This window comes from Capsicum annuum, chromosome 1 (assembly GCF_002878395.1).
Source record: "Capsicum annuum cultivar UCD-10X-F1 chromosome 1, UCD10Xv1.1, whole genome shotgun sequence".
Lineage (NCBI taxonomy): Eukaryota > Viridiplantae > Streptophyta > Magnoliopsida > Solanales > Solanaceae > Capsicum > Capsicum annuum.
Genome location: NC_061111.1, coordinates 214,209,451 through 214,225,224, shown reverse-complemented (window position 1 = coordinate 214,225,224; position 15,774 = coordinate 214,209,451). Strand labels below are relative to the sequence as shown.

At 37.6% G+C, this 15,774-nt stretch overlaps 1 protein-coding gene across 1 annotated transcript in view; it reads left to right on the top strand.

Moving 5' to 3' along the window:
- Positions 1–1,755: 1,755 nt before the first annotated feature.
- The window catches only part of LOC107847955 (AUGMIN subunit 2), a 24,754-nt gene continuing 10,735 nt past the window's right edge, over positions 1,756–15,774 (top strand). The window contains exons 1-4 of the mRNA XM_016692577.2: positions 1,756–2,004; positions 7,260–7,385; positions 8,517–8,621; positions 11,730–11,798. Coding sequence (XP_016548063.1) covers positions 1,879–2,004; positions 7,260–7,385; positions 8,517–8,621; positions 11,730–11,798 — 426 coding nt within the window. The 5' untranslated portion in view covers positions 1,756–1,878. The remainder of the gene's footprint in view (positions 2,005–7,259; positions 7,386–8,516; positions 8,622–11,729; positions 11,799–15,774) is intronic.

The following is a 15,774-nucleotide window of genomic DNA, read 5'->3' as shown; positions in this document are numbered from 1 at the left end:
TCATTATTTTAGAAATGTCACATAAATTGAGATAAAAAAAAGTACTGCAAATCATAATAACTAACAATTTAAAATATTTAAAAGATATATAAAAATTTTAGCTGGCTCTCAAAATTATATCGAAGCCACATAAGTTGGGACACAAGGAGTAAATATATTATTTGATAATTACGTAAAAAATATTATAAATCACTATAATTAACAAGTTAAAATACTTTTTTAAAAATAGATAAAAGTTCTTTTCAACTCTCAAAATTTTATCGGTGCAGCATAAATCATGACAAAATAAAAAATTATCTTAATTAATTGCAACTAAATATTTAAAGTAAATCAATTTTATTATTTTAATTGACTTTTATATAGAAAATTAATCTTTTTATTTATTTATTTATTTATTTATTTTAGTAAATTTAAATTTTAAAATTATTTTTTTCTTATATAGAAATACTAATATTTAAACTTAACTTTAAATTTTTAAAGTAAAAAATTAATAAATTTAATTTAATAAAATAAATTTCTAATGAATATTTTCTTAGAATTTGTGTGGGTCAATATGTATCAAGTTAAAATATATATATATATATATATATATATATATATATATATAGTAAAATTTTATTATTGTGAAAGATAAATATAATGCACTATCCAGTAATGTTTAATAATACCATATTTTGCATATGCAAATATAGCATTCCGTATTTAATTAATATACTATTTCGGTGAATTATAGATAATTCCTATTGGATATGATAAAATTATATTAATTTTTATACTAATAACATAATCAGTCACTCTTAATTAATTATTATGAGTCATCTAGGTATTAAAAAAATAAATAATATTTCATGAAAAATAAAATAAAATGCGAAATTAACTCTTAATATTTTAAATTAAATTTTCGTCTTTCAAACGATGATTTTACTATATCACTCCTTATTATAAGTCATTTATGTATTACAAAAATAAGAATAATAAAATGATATGTCAATATAAAATATTTGATTTACTATCAAAATTATATTAGTGCCACATAAATTGGGACGGGATAGAAGAAGATATAAAGCAACATATATTATTTGAAAATGAATCAGTCGTGATTTTACTATATAACCCTAATTAATTATTATGGTTATTTAAGCATTGTGCCAATAAATTGAGATAGAAAAAATATTATAAATCACAATGATAGAAAATTTATTTAAAAAATATAATTGGTTATTGTCGACACAAAACTCTGGACAAGAAGAGTAACATATATTATTCAAAAATTACATAAAAAGTATTATAAATTACAATTGTAAACAACTTAAGATATCTAAAACAAATAATAATATGTTATATATTTCAAAAAAAAAAATTACATGAAAAATACTAGAAATCACAATAATCAACAATTTAAAAAATTTAAAAGATATAAAATATTTGATCGGCTCTTGAAATTATATTAGTGTCACTGAAATTGGAATAGAAAAAAAATATTATAAATCACAATAATTAAAAACTTAAATTATTTTAAAATATAATTGACTATCAATGCCATAAAAATTGGACAAGAAAAGTAACGTATATTAATTTAAAAATATTATAAATTATAATAGTTAACAATTTAAATTATCTAAATACATATTAAAATAATATATTTTAAACTCATACTAGATTCCAAATGTCCTAATATTTTTATTAAAATTTTTCATCTAAATATATCAAAATTAAATAAATAAATAAATATGTTAATGTTGGCCTGTACCACACGGCCATGCTTGTCCACTAATAAATAGAAATAGAAAAGTAGGAAGTCACGATCTGGCCGACCGACGTTAGAAGTAGAAAATTTTGAAGTTGGTAGACGTTGCAGAGAGAGAGAAGAAAAGTGGGATGATGGGAAGCGATACAACAACAACATGGGTAGGAAGAAAACCAATGCGAAGACTTGGTGGAATGTCTGATGCACTCTCTATTGCTGCTGAATTGGGTTTCTCTGTTCCTCCTCCTCCTTCTCAGGTATCTTAAATCTCTCCTGCTCTCAAACTAAACATCTGTTTAAAGTACTATCAAAATTGGGACTTGTATTGCTGATTTGATTGTTGTAATAATAGTTGCAATTGAAAAATTGTTGCTCAATTCCGATTTTACTGCTGATCCATTTGAGTTGCGATTTGCGCAAGTTTAATGGTTTTGGAAGTTACCTTTGGACATTTCGGGTGGGTTTGGTATGAAGGAAAATGTTTTCGTAGAGATGTTTTCTTGGAAAACAGGTGCGTTTCTCAGCCCTGTTTCGTTGTGAAAATAGAGAAGTGTAGTTTTTGTTTTCAAAGTGAAAATTGATATTTTGGAAATTAGAGTTGTGTTTGGCCATGAAATAAATTAGAGTTATTTTTGAATTTTTTGTGGGTAATTTGGAGTGAAGACAACTTTTTGCTGTTTTTGGAATTTTTGAAAATTCTTGAAAAAAAATGTAAAATAGAATTTTTCGGAGTTTTATGGCCAAAAGTGAAAAGTTTTCATGGCCAAACAAAACCTTATTTATTTTCTAGTGTTTGCTAAGTAAGTAAAAAAATAATATCCCAAGAGCATTTATATATAAGCTAGCGAAATATTAGGAGGGTGGGATGGGGTTTGGGGTTTGGGGGGGGGGGTCGGGGTGGAATGGTCAAGAGATGGGGGTTGGGTGAGTGGGGAGGAGACAATGAATTTGGTAGTTACTAATGGAACCTTGTTTTCCCTACTTACGCTTCGGAAGTCATTTTCGTCATTTTATTTATTTATTTTTGATAACCGTGGTGTCCAGGCCAACTTGTGCACACCTCGACTAATTCTATGGAATACCTGGCACTCCTACCAGCAATAAGTATCAGGTAACTCTGACCACCAAGGCTAGAACAACAACAACAACAACAAATCCAGTGTATTCCCACCTAGTGGGGTCTGGGGGGTAAGATGTACGCAGTCCATACCTCTACCTTTGATGAAGTAGAAAGGCTGTTTCCGATAGACCCCCGGCTCAAGAGACGAGATACCACACAAACACATAGTAAAGCACAGAAGCAGATTACATAACATAAATACGGCACCCATAAGTAATATAAAACAGAGGAAAGCAAAGGAAAGCACACAGATTCGTAATAAAACATGGAACATGGAAGACGGAATCATAACAGGAATAAAACCCCCACCAAGTAATTCCCTACACTAGCGACCCAAACTGGCCCTAATCCTCTGCCGAAATTCACGCCCTCCAGACCTTCCTATCTAGGGTCATGTCCTCGGTGAGCTGTAACTGTTCCATGTCCCGCCTAATCACCTCGCCCCAGTACTTCTTCGGCCTACCCTTACCCCGCCTAAAACCATCCAACGCTAGCCTCTCGCACCTACGGACCGGGGCATCCGTGCCCCTCCTCTTCACGTGTCCGAACCATCTCAATCGTGCTTCCCGCATCGTGCACTCCACTGAAGTCACACCAACCTTCTTCCGGATAGTCTCATTCCGAACTCTATCCCCTCTAGTCAGTCCACACATCCAGTGCAACATCCGCATTTCTGCCACCTTCATTTTCTGGATGTGGGAGTTCTTAACTGGCCAACACTCCGCTCCATACAACAAGGCCGGACGGACTACCACCCTGTAGAATTTGCCTTTAAGCTTGGGCGGCACCTTCTTATCACACAGCACCCCCGACGCGAGTTTCCACTTCATCCATCCCGCCCCAATACGATGCGAGACATCCTCGTCAATCTCACCGTTACTCTGGATCACGGACCCAAGATACTTGAACTTATCCCTCTTACATACCTCCTGTGCTTCCAGCTTCACTACTACCTCATTCTCCCGCCTCACGTCATTAAACTTGCATTCCACATACTCTGTCTTGCTTCTGCTCACCCTGAACCCTTTAGACTCAAGAGTTTGCCTCCACACCTCTAATTTGTCATTCACACCCCCTCGAGTCTCATCTATCAGAACTACATCGTCTGCAAAAAGCATACACCACAGCACCTCCCCTTGAATGCGCCGCGTCAACACATCCATCACCAACGCAAACAAAAAGGGACTAAGAGTAGATCCCTGGTGCAATCCTGTCAGGACAGTGAAATGCTCTGAGTCTCCTCCCGCCGTCCTCACCTGGGTTTTCGCTCCATCATACATATCCTTAATTACTCTGGTATATGCCAGCGGTACTCCACTCACCTCCAAGCATCTCCAAAGCACCTCCCTGGGGACTTTGTCGTATGCCTCTTCCAGATCGATAAACACCATGTGCAGATCCTTCTTCCGCTCCCTATACTGCTCCACCAACCTCCGCACCAGGTGGATTGCCTCCGTCGTCGAGCGGCCGGGCATAAATCCAAACTGGTTTTCCGAAATAGACACTATCCGTCTCAGCCTCACCTCGACCACTCTCTCCCAGATCTTCATAGAGTGACTCAATAACTTAATCCCCTATAGTTATTGCAACTCTGAATGTCCCCCTTATTCTTATAGAGAGGGACCATGGTACTCCACCTCCACGCCTCGAGCATCTTTGCCGTCCTGAAGATTTCATTAAACACTCCAGTCAACCACCTTACACCAGCCTCTCCAACGAACTTCCAAAACTCCACCGGTATCTCATCCGGCCCCGTCGCCCTACCTCTTCGCATCCTGCGGACAGCTTGTCTAACCTCTTCTACCTTAAAACGTCTACAATAGCTAAAATCCCGACACTCCTCTGAGTGCTCCAGTTCCCCTAACACAATAGCTCTATCCCCTTCGTCATTCAAGAGCCTATGAAAATACGACTGCCATCTCTTCTTAATGTGGCCGTCCTCCACCAACACTCTACCGTCCTCCCCCTTAATGCACCTCACCTGATCGAGGTCACGACCCTTCCTCTCCCTAGCCTTAGCGAGTCTAAACAACTTTTTCTCCCCTCCTTTCTCCTGTAACCCTGCATACAAGCTCTCAAAAGCGGCCGTCTTAGCTGCCGTGACTACTGACTTCGCCTCCTTCCTCGCTAGCTTGTACTCTTTCCTGTTTACCCGCTTCTCCTCTTCGTCCTTACTATCCACCAACTTAGCATACGCCCCTTTCTTGGTCCCACTTTCTTCTCCACCTCTTCATTCCACCACCAATACCCCCGACGGTGCCCGGCCCGGCCCCTAGAAACACCCAACACCTCACTTGCATTCTCCCTGATGCACCTTGTCGCCCTGTCCCACATACTATCCACGTCCCCCCTACACTCCCACACCCCCATTCCCGCCAACCTCTCCCCTATCTCCCACGCATTCACTGGCGTCAGGCCGCCCTACTTAATTCTCGATCTACACTCCTTAGTCCTCCTCTTTCTATCCTTTTTTATGCCCAAATCCATAACCAAGAGCCTATGCTGGGTCGAAAGATTCTCACTCGGGATGACTTTACAGTCTTTACACAACGCCCTATCCCCTTTCCTAAGCAACAAAAAGTCAATCTGAGTCCTGGCTATCGCGCTTCGAAAGGTGATCAGGTGCTCGTCCTTCTTCGGGAAGCCCGAGTTCACCACCACCAGCTCAAAGGCCCTCGTAAACTCCAGTAGGGTCGCCCCCTCGTCATTTCTCTCCCCAAAACCAAAACCCCCATGCACGTCACCAAAGCCTCCCGGTAGCGCCCCGATGTACCCGTTGAAATCCCCTGCTACAACAATCTTCTCCGAACTAGGCACGCCTCTCACCACCTCCTCCAAAGCCTCCCAAAACCGCATCTTCTCCTCCCCTCCGATCCCACTTGCGGCGCATAAGCACTACACACGTTCAGGGTAAACCCCCGAACAACCAACTTAATAGTCATAAACCTATCGTTGATCCCCTTCACCTCCACTACCTGACTTCTAAGCTCTTCATCTACTAAGATGCCAACTCCATTCCTACGCCTGTCGCTCCCAGAGTACCACAGCTTGTAACCATCCACATCCCTCGCCTTAGACCCTACCCACTTGGTCTCTTGGACACACGCAATGTTGATCCTCCTCTTCCTAAGAATCTTCGCAAGCTCTATAGACTTACCCTGAAGGGTCCCTATATTCCAAGACCCAACCCTCAGCCTACCGTCCCGCCCTCTACTACCCCCCGCGGCCAAACCTTGGCCCCCCTCCCATTCCCGCCCTCTCCTCATCCCCCGCCCCCACCACGGCCCCACTCCCCAACCCCCTCGGACATGACCCTATCCACCCATTACCGCCCACAGCCAGCACTACACGAAAGTATAGGAAAATATATAGATATACACGGTGGTAGTATCAAATCAGCAGCAAGGAAATACAAGGCTCACACAAATTCAAAGGAATACTCCCGAAACAAAACTATACTCAATTAGGGGGCAAACACCACCGGACTCAACACCCACCGCCCCAAATACGGTTTCCCAGCCAATAACCCAATCCAAAGCAGTGAAAGAAACGACCACAGCGACAGCTAGAACAAATGGGAAGAAATCGTCTAATGTTTGTCTTTGTTGGGAATTGAACCTGAGAACTCATGGTGCTCAACCCAACTTCATTGACTCACTAGGCCACACCCTTGGGTGCTCATTTTCCTCATTTTAAGGTGCTTGTTTTCCTTAACAAAATATTTTGACCAACCAAACATGGAAAAATTGGAAATATGTTTTCCTCCATAACAAACACACCCTTAGGATTTGATGAAGGAAAAGAAAATGATTTAAACAGGCCTTAAGATTTAAATGAGATGCAACTGTAGAATGCTGCAAAGAAATGTTAGGAATTGTGGGGAATTTACATGGTTTACCTTAAGATTCTTTGCTCCAGCTTTGTTGGTGGGCAGGATTATCTTGGAAATATTTGCTTGTAGGCTAGACATGATACTACTCTGTTGATCAGTCATGGCGTGCGTAAGCGGGCTCATAACACTACTCTTATCAAAAGAAACAGAAAGAGAAAAGAGTCTAGTTGGTTCTAGCTGGAAAAGTGAAAATTTCATGCTACAGCTTAATCAGAAAAATTCAATTTAGGTGTTTTTCAGTACTTCAGTTTTAGCTCTGTCTTTCATGTTCACCTTTCATCATTCAGGTTGCTTTGTTTTTCCTAATTTTTTTTTTTCTCTATTGTTCTTACACTATGGGGATACCCAAAATTTGTGTTGTTATATTTGAAATGTCTTTCTAATATGTCCTTCCTTCTCTCTCAGTTCTTCCATAGACTTGTACTGCTCTTTGTTTGCTCTCATTATTTAAGATTTCTTTGTATTTATTGATGGAATTCAATAATATTCCCCTTGTTTAGGAGGAGATCCAAAACTTATCCACCACCACTGGCGAAAATGGTGATGATTTGATAAAGGTCTTGAAGGAACTTACTGCTGTTCAAAGGAAGATTGCAGATTTACAAGTGGAACTTCAAGGTCGAAAGGTGACATTGTTGATATTCTAATGATTCATCATTTTCTTTTTAAGGTTTTACATATTCCTTAAAATTTCCAACACAATGTGGTGCTTTAATCTAGTGAATGCACTTCCTGTGTCCTGACAGTGTGAATATAAACCACTTTGACTTTTTAATTTGACCGTAATATACAGACGTCCTATCCATTTAGACAGGGCATGGATACCATAACATTCAAACTAATTCGAGAACTTCCTAAACTAGGTTTTAAACTTGAGATTGTGGTGAGCATGTAGTTTGTCTGGCCAATTTGAGTTTAAATTATTCTATCAATACAACTTAACCATGAAAAAAGAACATCCTACAATGTTAACAAAATCTCACAGCATATACAATTATTTGTATGTGTATTAATTAATACCTGTTAGATATATTGTTTTCTGTTTCGTCTGAGTATTCAAGTGCATAAATAGCTTTTGCACTATAGTTAGAGACTAGCTACATCAAGTTGGCAGCTTAGTTTAATAGTTTGGTGATTTGGTCAAAAGGGGTGACAATTAATGCAATGAGTTTTATGATGAGCATGTACCTCTAAAATTTATGCTTGTTTCGTCCTGGGAATACATAAGTTCAGTAGTATAACTTGTCTATGTCTAAATTTAATGCAGAATACTTGCTGCATTTTAGGTTCTACTTGGACCTGCATGAACATGAGTCTGCAGGAGGATTATTGCAGTTCAGTCGTTCAATCTCCCAACTCCCAGGGTGATATAGTACATATGAAGGAAAAACCTGTTTTTAACACTTCAAAGCATCTTGATTTGGTTGGGCACAGAGCATATTTGCCACTTCTCTTGCTATGAGTTCAACTCAAACTGTACTTTTGTGTGTCTTCACCTCGTCTCTTCGTAGTTGACTCCCAGAGTACTGCATTCGACACTTGAGTTTACAAGGAATAATATTGTGATATTATATTTTCATCACCTGCTTACCTGAAAATTTACTCTTTAGACGGTATCACGAACTAACATAGTACTGTGCTACAACTTTAGGAGGACAAAAATGTTGCACAATATTATATTTTCATCACCTGTTTACCTGAAAATTTACTCTTTAGATGGTATCACGAACTAACATAGTACTGTGTTACAACTTTAGGAGGACAAAAATGTTGCTCATCTGACACATGTCAGTGAAATGGAAAAGAAAATTGAAACATTGCAAAGGATTACAACTATTTTGAAGGACGTTATTCAGAACAAGGTGATTGACCTAATCTAATTTTTTTTCCCTATGTTCTGCATTGTTTAAACATGAATATGATTGTTCAAGTGGTTGCTGATTGGTGTGGGTTTTGTTCATAATGAACAAATAAGAGACGTATTCATGAAAGGATAATCTGGAATAATGAACTTTCTTTCTGCAATAACTAGCAAAGACTGAAAAGGGAGAATGATGTTGGTTTTTATATGCATTTTCTTTTTTGGGGGGGGATAAGGTAACATATTAAAAGATCATCAGCATCAACTTTGTGCTGGAAACTAAAAGTGATTGCAACCCCTGTTCTTCTTACAGGGAGTCTAGAACTTGTAGTAATGAGTCTAAATCTGAACCTTCACTATATTCAGCTGTACACCAAAAATAATAAAGAAGAATGCAGTTCATCTTGATCTTCTGGGTAGTGTTGGCTGTATTCTCAAAGCATCTAGAGTTCCTTTCCTTCCAAAGTGTCCACCAAATAGCAGCTGGGAAAATTTTCCATCTGTTCTTTTTAGTATTACGGTTTTTCCATGCATTCAAACAAGACAAGTTCAAAGATACTTCCTAGCATTGTCCATCTAATATACCACTGAAACTGATGAACAAGTCCCACAACTGTCTAGTGAGAATGCAATGAAGAAATAAGTGGTTGACTGTCTTGGCATCCTGCCCGCATAAACAACAACATGATACAATAGTCATATTTTTCCTTATGTTGTGATATGTTAGGACTACTCCTCTTGCCACAATCCAGGTGAAAGCATGCCACTGTGTCTGGTATTTGAATTATCTGTTGTGTGTTTTGTTTGCGGCACAGCCTTATTCATGAAAGTATTACAGGTGTGCTTCTTTGTGCACTCTTTCATTCTTGCATGGGGGATTGAGCAGTAGAGGGAGGATGTGCTTCTTTGTGCACTCTTGTAAAGGGGAGTCAACGTGATAGAGAGGCAAAAAAAGAAATAGATAGTTGTGTCATGCCACGCCTTGGAGTTATACTTAGTCATTCAGGTCTATAAATGAATATTGCAAATTGAAATTGAAATCCTTTAAATACCCACTAGGTTTAAGTTATAAGCCTCTATGTATACTAAAAATATGTTGTTGGGGCATTACCCCCAATACTTAAAAGTTTAAAGCAATATAAGTAAGACTGAGCTGCCACCAAAGTGACTGGTGAAAGTGAGTTGCGCTGAAGTCTCAATCCGATCGTGCCTATCTGTAGTATCTGCGTCCAAGATAATTGAAGCAGGCACTCACAGGCTAAGTATCTCCTATAGGATACCAGTAAGTCTCATAGACTATTTCCTCAGTGAAAGAGAACAAACTTTTTGGGTTAAAGGTACAAAGTATCAAGAACTGGAAAGATCACATAAGTTGGAAATGGGCATATTCTACTAAAGGTAGCTGGTAGCTAGAGACTGCATTGTCACAACTATAATTAGACTATGAATTGAAGTGTAAACTGAATACTGACATGTACATGATTGCATAGATAGTTTTGAAAGCAAATCATTTTCTTATGAAAAAAGGTTTTAATGTTGTGACCCTATGTACATTGTATGTTGAGATCTGGAAACACATATAGGGGTTGTTGGTCTATCCCTTAAGTTGGCGCTTAAGAGCATGGCACCTATCCCTGACCCTTGTGGCTCTCATGCAAAGGGAGGTTGGCCATTTCCCCCTTCTGATTCGGAATGTGATCACACCAGTAGCTAAATTTGAACAGAGCTTAAATGTGACTGCAATGCACGCAACATGTAATTGTTCATGATTCATGCACAAGTAATATTCTGAAAGCTGAGTATATAAATCACATAAGTCATGAAAGATGTCTAATAATACATGTACAACTCAGTCTTTCTTATTTACGAGTGAACTAAATGAGAATAAGGTGGATTTAGAGTTGATTCAGCAGGATATTATCTATGGTATTTTATCAAACATGTAGGGTACACAGAGGTTTCTAGAATTCTCATTTAGTAAGTTAGTGAGCTTTAACTGACCTCTAGTTATGAGTTTGCTCAACTTCTCGAACTTTTTCACGCGTTTTAATGCATGATTTCACGTTTCACCTTTCGTTCAGGGTCAATAATCAATACATGTCCAAAGGTTTAAGTTTTATTCCATATCTTTACCAAACTACATCCATGGGGCCTGGATTCGTGTAATCCTTGGTTTAAATAATCTACTAGTTCGTGTAATTTGGTCTATAACTCGTAGGAAGAGAAAGAGTCGAGTTTTACCTTTTTGAAGATCCCTAGATTCGTCTCTCTTTGAGTTCTTGAGGATTGAATGGAAAAGCTGTAATTTGTTGTGTTAATTCTCACTTATTTTTGTGTTAAATGACTTGAATTCACACAAGAGAGTTTGGATTCTTACCATAGATGTAAAGGGAAAGCGCTAATTCACTTTTATCCTCCCAAGCTCGAAAAAATGTTGAAGAAAAAATAATATACTTTCTCTCTCCCGGACGCGACTTTTAAATTCTATTCCGAGCACGGGGACTTCCTGTGGCTGCACAACCATTGCACCATGCCAAACCTGGAATCTTTTCCAGGTCTTGTGACACACAACTAGTGCCACAAACTGGAATTATTCTATTTCTGTCCATGCGATTGTTGTGCGACACATAACCCTTCTTCAGGTCCCGAGACATTTTATTTTGTTTGTCTCGAGTATTTTAATCCACCTCATCACTTCCACTAAGTCCAATATCGTATCTTACCCTTGTTGACTCGTTTTAAAATGTGATACACTCAAGTGCGTCCTATTTATTTATATGACGTTACAGGGCCTTACATGAATATTCCTTGTAATGTTGAGTACCTTCAAAATTTTAAGATAGAGAATATTTTATTGAAATGCACTGGAAGATAGCAAAGGCCTACCCTGAGACGAGACCAGAATATTGGGTTACAAAAGCTTGCATTAGCTTGCAGTTCCTTTGCAGCAAAGAGCACTGCCAATTTTATTCTGTGTGCAGTTACGTAAATTTCATATGATCGCAGAATTGCAGGATAAAATCCTCTTACTTTTGTAATTATGATTTCTTTCCTTATTTGCTTCATTTTGCTTCTGTGTTTGCTTAAACCTCTTCTGTGGCTCTTTTAGGACCGCATAATTGCTCGCCTTCAACAACCATATTCGTTGGATTGCATTCCTGTTGAAGCTGAATATCAGGTTTGTTACTTGCCGATTGTAATATAAAATCGGTTTATCTTCCATGAATATCTAGAAATCGAGAGGTAGATGCTTGTCCATATACACACACACACACACACACACACATATATACTGATTACTAAAGAGTTTTAATCGTATTTGCAAAGTGTTATTTTTGTGAAAGATTGGGAAAAAACAACATAGGTATGTGGAAGAATTTTCATAAAATATAATATGATTATATTCATTGCATTTGGCTAGTATATATTGTGAATATCCTATATGATGTTCATCAGCATCAAATGGTGCTCGTATCAGTATTTACAATTAGAAAAGGCCCAGTCCAAAAACTACAGGTACAAGGAGTTAAAATATTCATATTTGTTTCTGCATCCTCAACATAGTTTTACACCAGAATATTAAAGAGAAAAAAACAGTTCTTAATTCCCTGTATAGAGCAGCTCGTGTCTTCGAAGCACCTAGCTTTCCTTTCTTTCCGCACAGTCCACTATATGCAAGCTGGAACAATATTCCACCATTTTTTCTGTCTAATACTTCCTGTTGCATGGCTCCAAGTCCACAAGAGGTCCTTTGTGTCTCTAGGCATTACCTATTGAATTATTTAACCTCTGCCAGAGACACAAATGATTACCATAAAAGTTAAGTGACCTTTACAATGCAGGAATAAGTGGGGTGTTCTTCTCTAGAGCTCAACTGTATCCCCTTTTAACCATGTAAAACAGAGAACTTTGAATGGAGCTGTGACTTCCCAAAGAAATTTCCAAGGCCAGTCAGGGTTAATGGAATCAGTACCTGACAGAGAGTGATAGGCACGACTGATTGTGGACCTATTGTTGCTTCTTCCATTCCCAAACCATTGAGTCCTCAAAATTTTGTGAACCATGAAAGACTGCCTGTGTCTTCAGAATTCCAGCCACCCTTTCAATCGCCTAGTCCTACAGCAATCTTCTAAAAGAGATATTGCATTCCTGTCGAATTCATGCATCCTCAATTGTAGCTTCAGGTGTAGAGGCCAAACAGAACAAATCTGGATATAATTCTTTTAAAGGACCACGTTCTAACCAATTATTATTCCAGAAGAATGTAATTCCTTCCGTTGCCAATTACGAACTCAATGTTTACAGCAAAGTTCTCCCAAAATTTCCTGATGTGTTTCCAAATACTAATCCCAAAAGAAGAATTTACTGGTTTAGTGCGCCAATATCCCGTTGACCATATTTTCGATTTATTGCCTTCCTCCAGAAAGCATTATCTTTAGTATTATGTCTCCATCTTTTCCTATGTAAAAACGAGCATAATCTTTATCCGAGAAAAGTTGCCAATGTTCTAGAATTCCTACATCTCTTTTTTTTTTCTGGTTGATTGCTTACCATTTTGGTTACACTGTTCAGACAACTAGTAACTACCCAGGTCTATCTTTAGTATTTCGTTTTCAAAGCAAGCAACTATAAGTTACTTTATCACTCCGAGTTTGAGGGAACATGATGAATGTCAAGAAAACTTATTCATTCTGAATGGTTAAATTCTAAGTTGCTTGGACTCTTAAAAAATGTCCACGGGTGCGTGTCGGATCCTCCAAAAATAGTGTATTTCTGAAGGATCTGACAAGGGTGCAGCAACATTTTTGGAGAGTCCGAGCAATTTAGGTTAAATTAGTTAGAGAACAATTAAAAGTGTAAAATATTCATAATATATGTCTCATAATTAAGAAACACAAATATTACGAAGCTTTTGTTGCTGAAAACTTTTATATAAGGAGCTCTATTATGAGTTTTTAACCAGTTAATTTGAAGAAGTGAAGAAGTCTGCTTTACCACACTGTCAGTAATTAACTCTGATTTTTGAGGGGGTAAGTGTACACAGTCCGTATCGCTACCTCGGAGCTGAGGTAGAGAGGCTGTTCTCGATAGACCCCCGGCCCAAGACAAACCAATCTAGAAAAGGACATAGTACACAATACCAAATCTCTAATTATTTATTCTTCTGCCATTATGTGCACCATTTCTACACAATTCAAAAGCACTTCAGCGTTGACACACACACACATAGAAAAATAACAATTGATGACACACACTGAACGTTGGCTACTTTGCTAAAGAGCTACTGCTTAGTGTCCTTGTCTTGTATCACTTTGAAACTTAAACACCACCGTAAGAAAAAACTAAGAGAAGAGGAGATATTTTGATTACACGATGATAGTGGAATGGGATAATACATAAACATGCCCTTTAACATGACATCAAATCACATCTATGACCTCCAACTTTTGGTGTGCACAAGTAGACACTTAAACTTGTATAAAGTTGAATAAGTAGACACACACGTCCTCTGTGGCATAATACACGTAGGACGCTATGTAGGACAAGAATTGGCCATGTAGGATGCCACATAGGACATATGTGTCTACCTGTTTAACTTTATACAAGTTTAAGTGCCTACTTGTGCACACCCAAAGTTGGAGGTCATACTTGTGCACACCCAAAGTTGGAGGTCATAGATGTGATCTGATGCCAAGTTAAAGGGCATGTTTATGTATTATGCCTAGTGGAATACAAGATCCACCTATTTATAGTTGTAGGATGCAATCTTCATTAGCCATTTTGTGGGTTCTATGTAAAGAGAGAAACATGAGAGCATTTGAAGGAGTAGATGGTGATTTTTTTAAACTGCAAAGTAGTCCTCTGTTGATATTTCTCTTCGGTGTACCCTTGAGGTTGCTAGTGTATAGATGATTGTATTGCTTTATTAGAGAACAATACACTTTTTGGTATAGGTTCTCTATGTTTGGTATACTGCTTGTATTTGCAGATGAAGCTTTCCACCATCATTTATAAAAGATTTTACCTTATTAAAATACCTACACCTTATATTTAGTTGAGGTGGAACTCATCAGATATCATCATAACATTCTTAATTACATTAACTCTTCGCTTCTAACAACTAACACTGTTGTGGATGCGTGGAAGTTAATTAATTAAGTATTTAATTATTATTTTAAGTAGCTTTATTTATTATTTATTTATATTTTAAGCAACTTTATTTATTATTCTAGAATAGGATTTTATGTTTCCTACTTTCATTAGGATTACACTCTAGAATAGGATTTTATTTTTTCTACTTTCATAAGGATTGGACTATTGTTGTAATACTCCTATTTAAAGGGGGTTTTGGAGAATAAACCAGTAAGTCGTATTTTAGCAAAAAACAAGAGATTGGAGTTCTCTCTTCCATTGAACTCTAAGGTAAGCGTTCGACCCTGTTGGTAGTCCCGTCACTAAGATAACACTTAAGCTAAGTCTGTCGTAAAGCCATTAAGACTAGATCAGTTCCCATAAGCCTTCGATGTATTGCTTTAATTTATTATAGGTTGTATCCTAGATGATAATTGTTTGTGTTTCCTTATATGAAATTCTTTGTTTCCCAGTCAGTCTCTAGACAGTATTTTCAAACATGAATCCAAACATTCATACCAAAAATACTATTAATCTTTCTTCCAAAGCAACCCAGATTGCTAATATCGAGAACAATCTTCAAAACTGGAGTATTCCTGAAGAGTCCTTCAGTACGATTTATCAAATCGGAAAATTCAGTTTTTTCAAAAAACATAATATTAAGACCTCTGAGTCTACTGTTGCTATTAATAATTCTTTAGAAATTATTCAACTATTAAATGATTTAGATATAAACCGATTTAAAAGTCAGTTTCATTATCTACATATAGGGCTTGTTCAGGTGGCAATTAAGCCTCTCCGGGGTTTGTAAGGACTGCTCAATTTTTTTGATATGAATATCTTGTTTGAGAAAATTGACATGAGAAGAAAGTCGGTTAATTTTAAAAACCGTTTGTTCCTTAATAAGGTTTCCTTCTTCGTGCGAGAGGGGCCTTAACAAAGGGAAGAACAAGTTTTGGTTTAGGAGAGTAGTATGAATTCCATCGTAGTCACTCCAGTAGGGTCTAATCTGGTTGACGAAG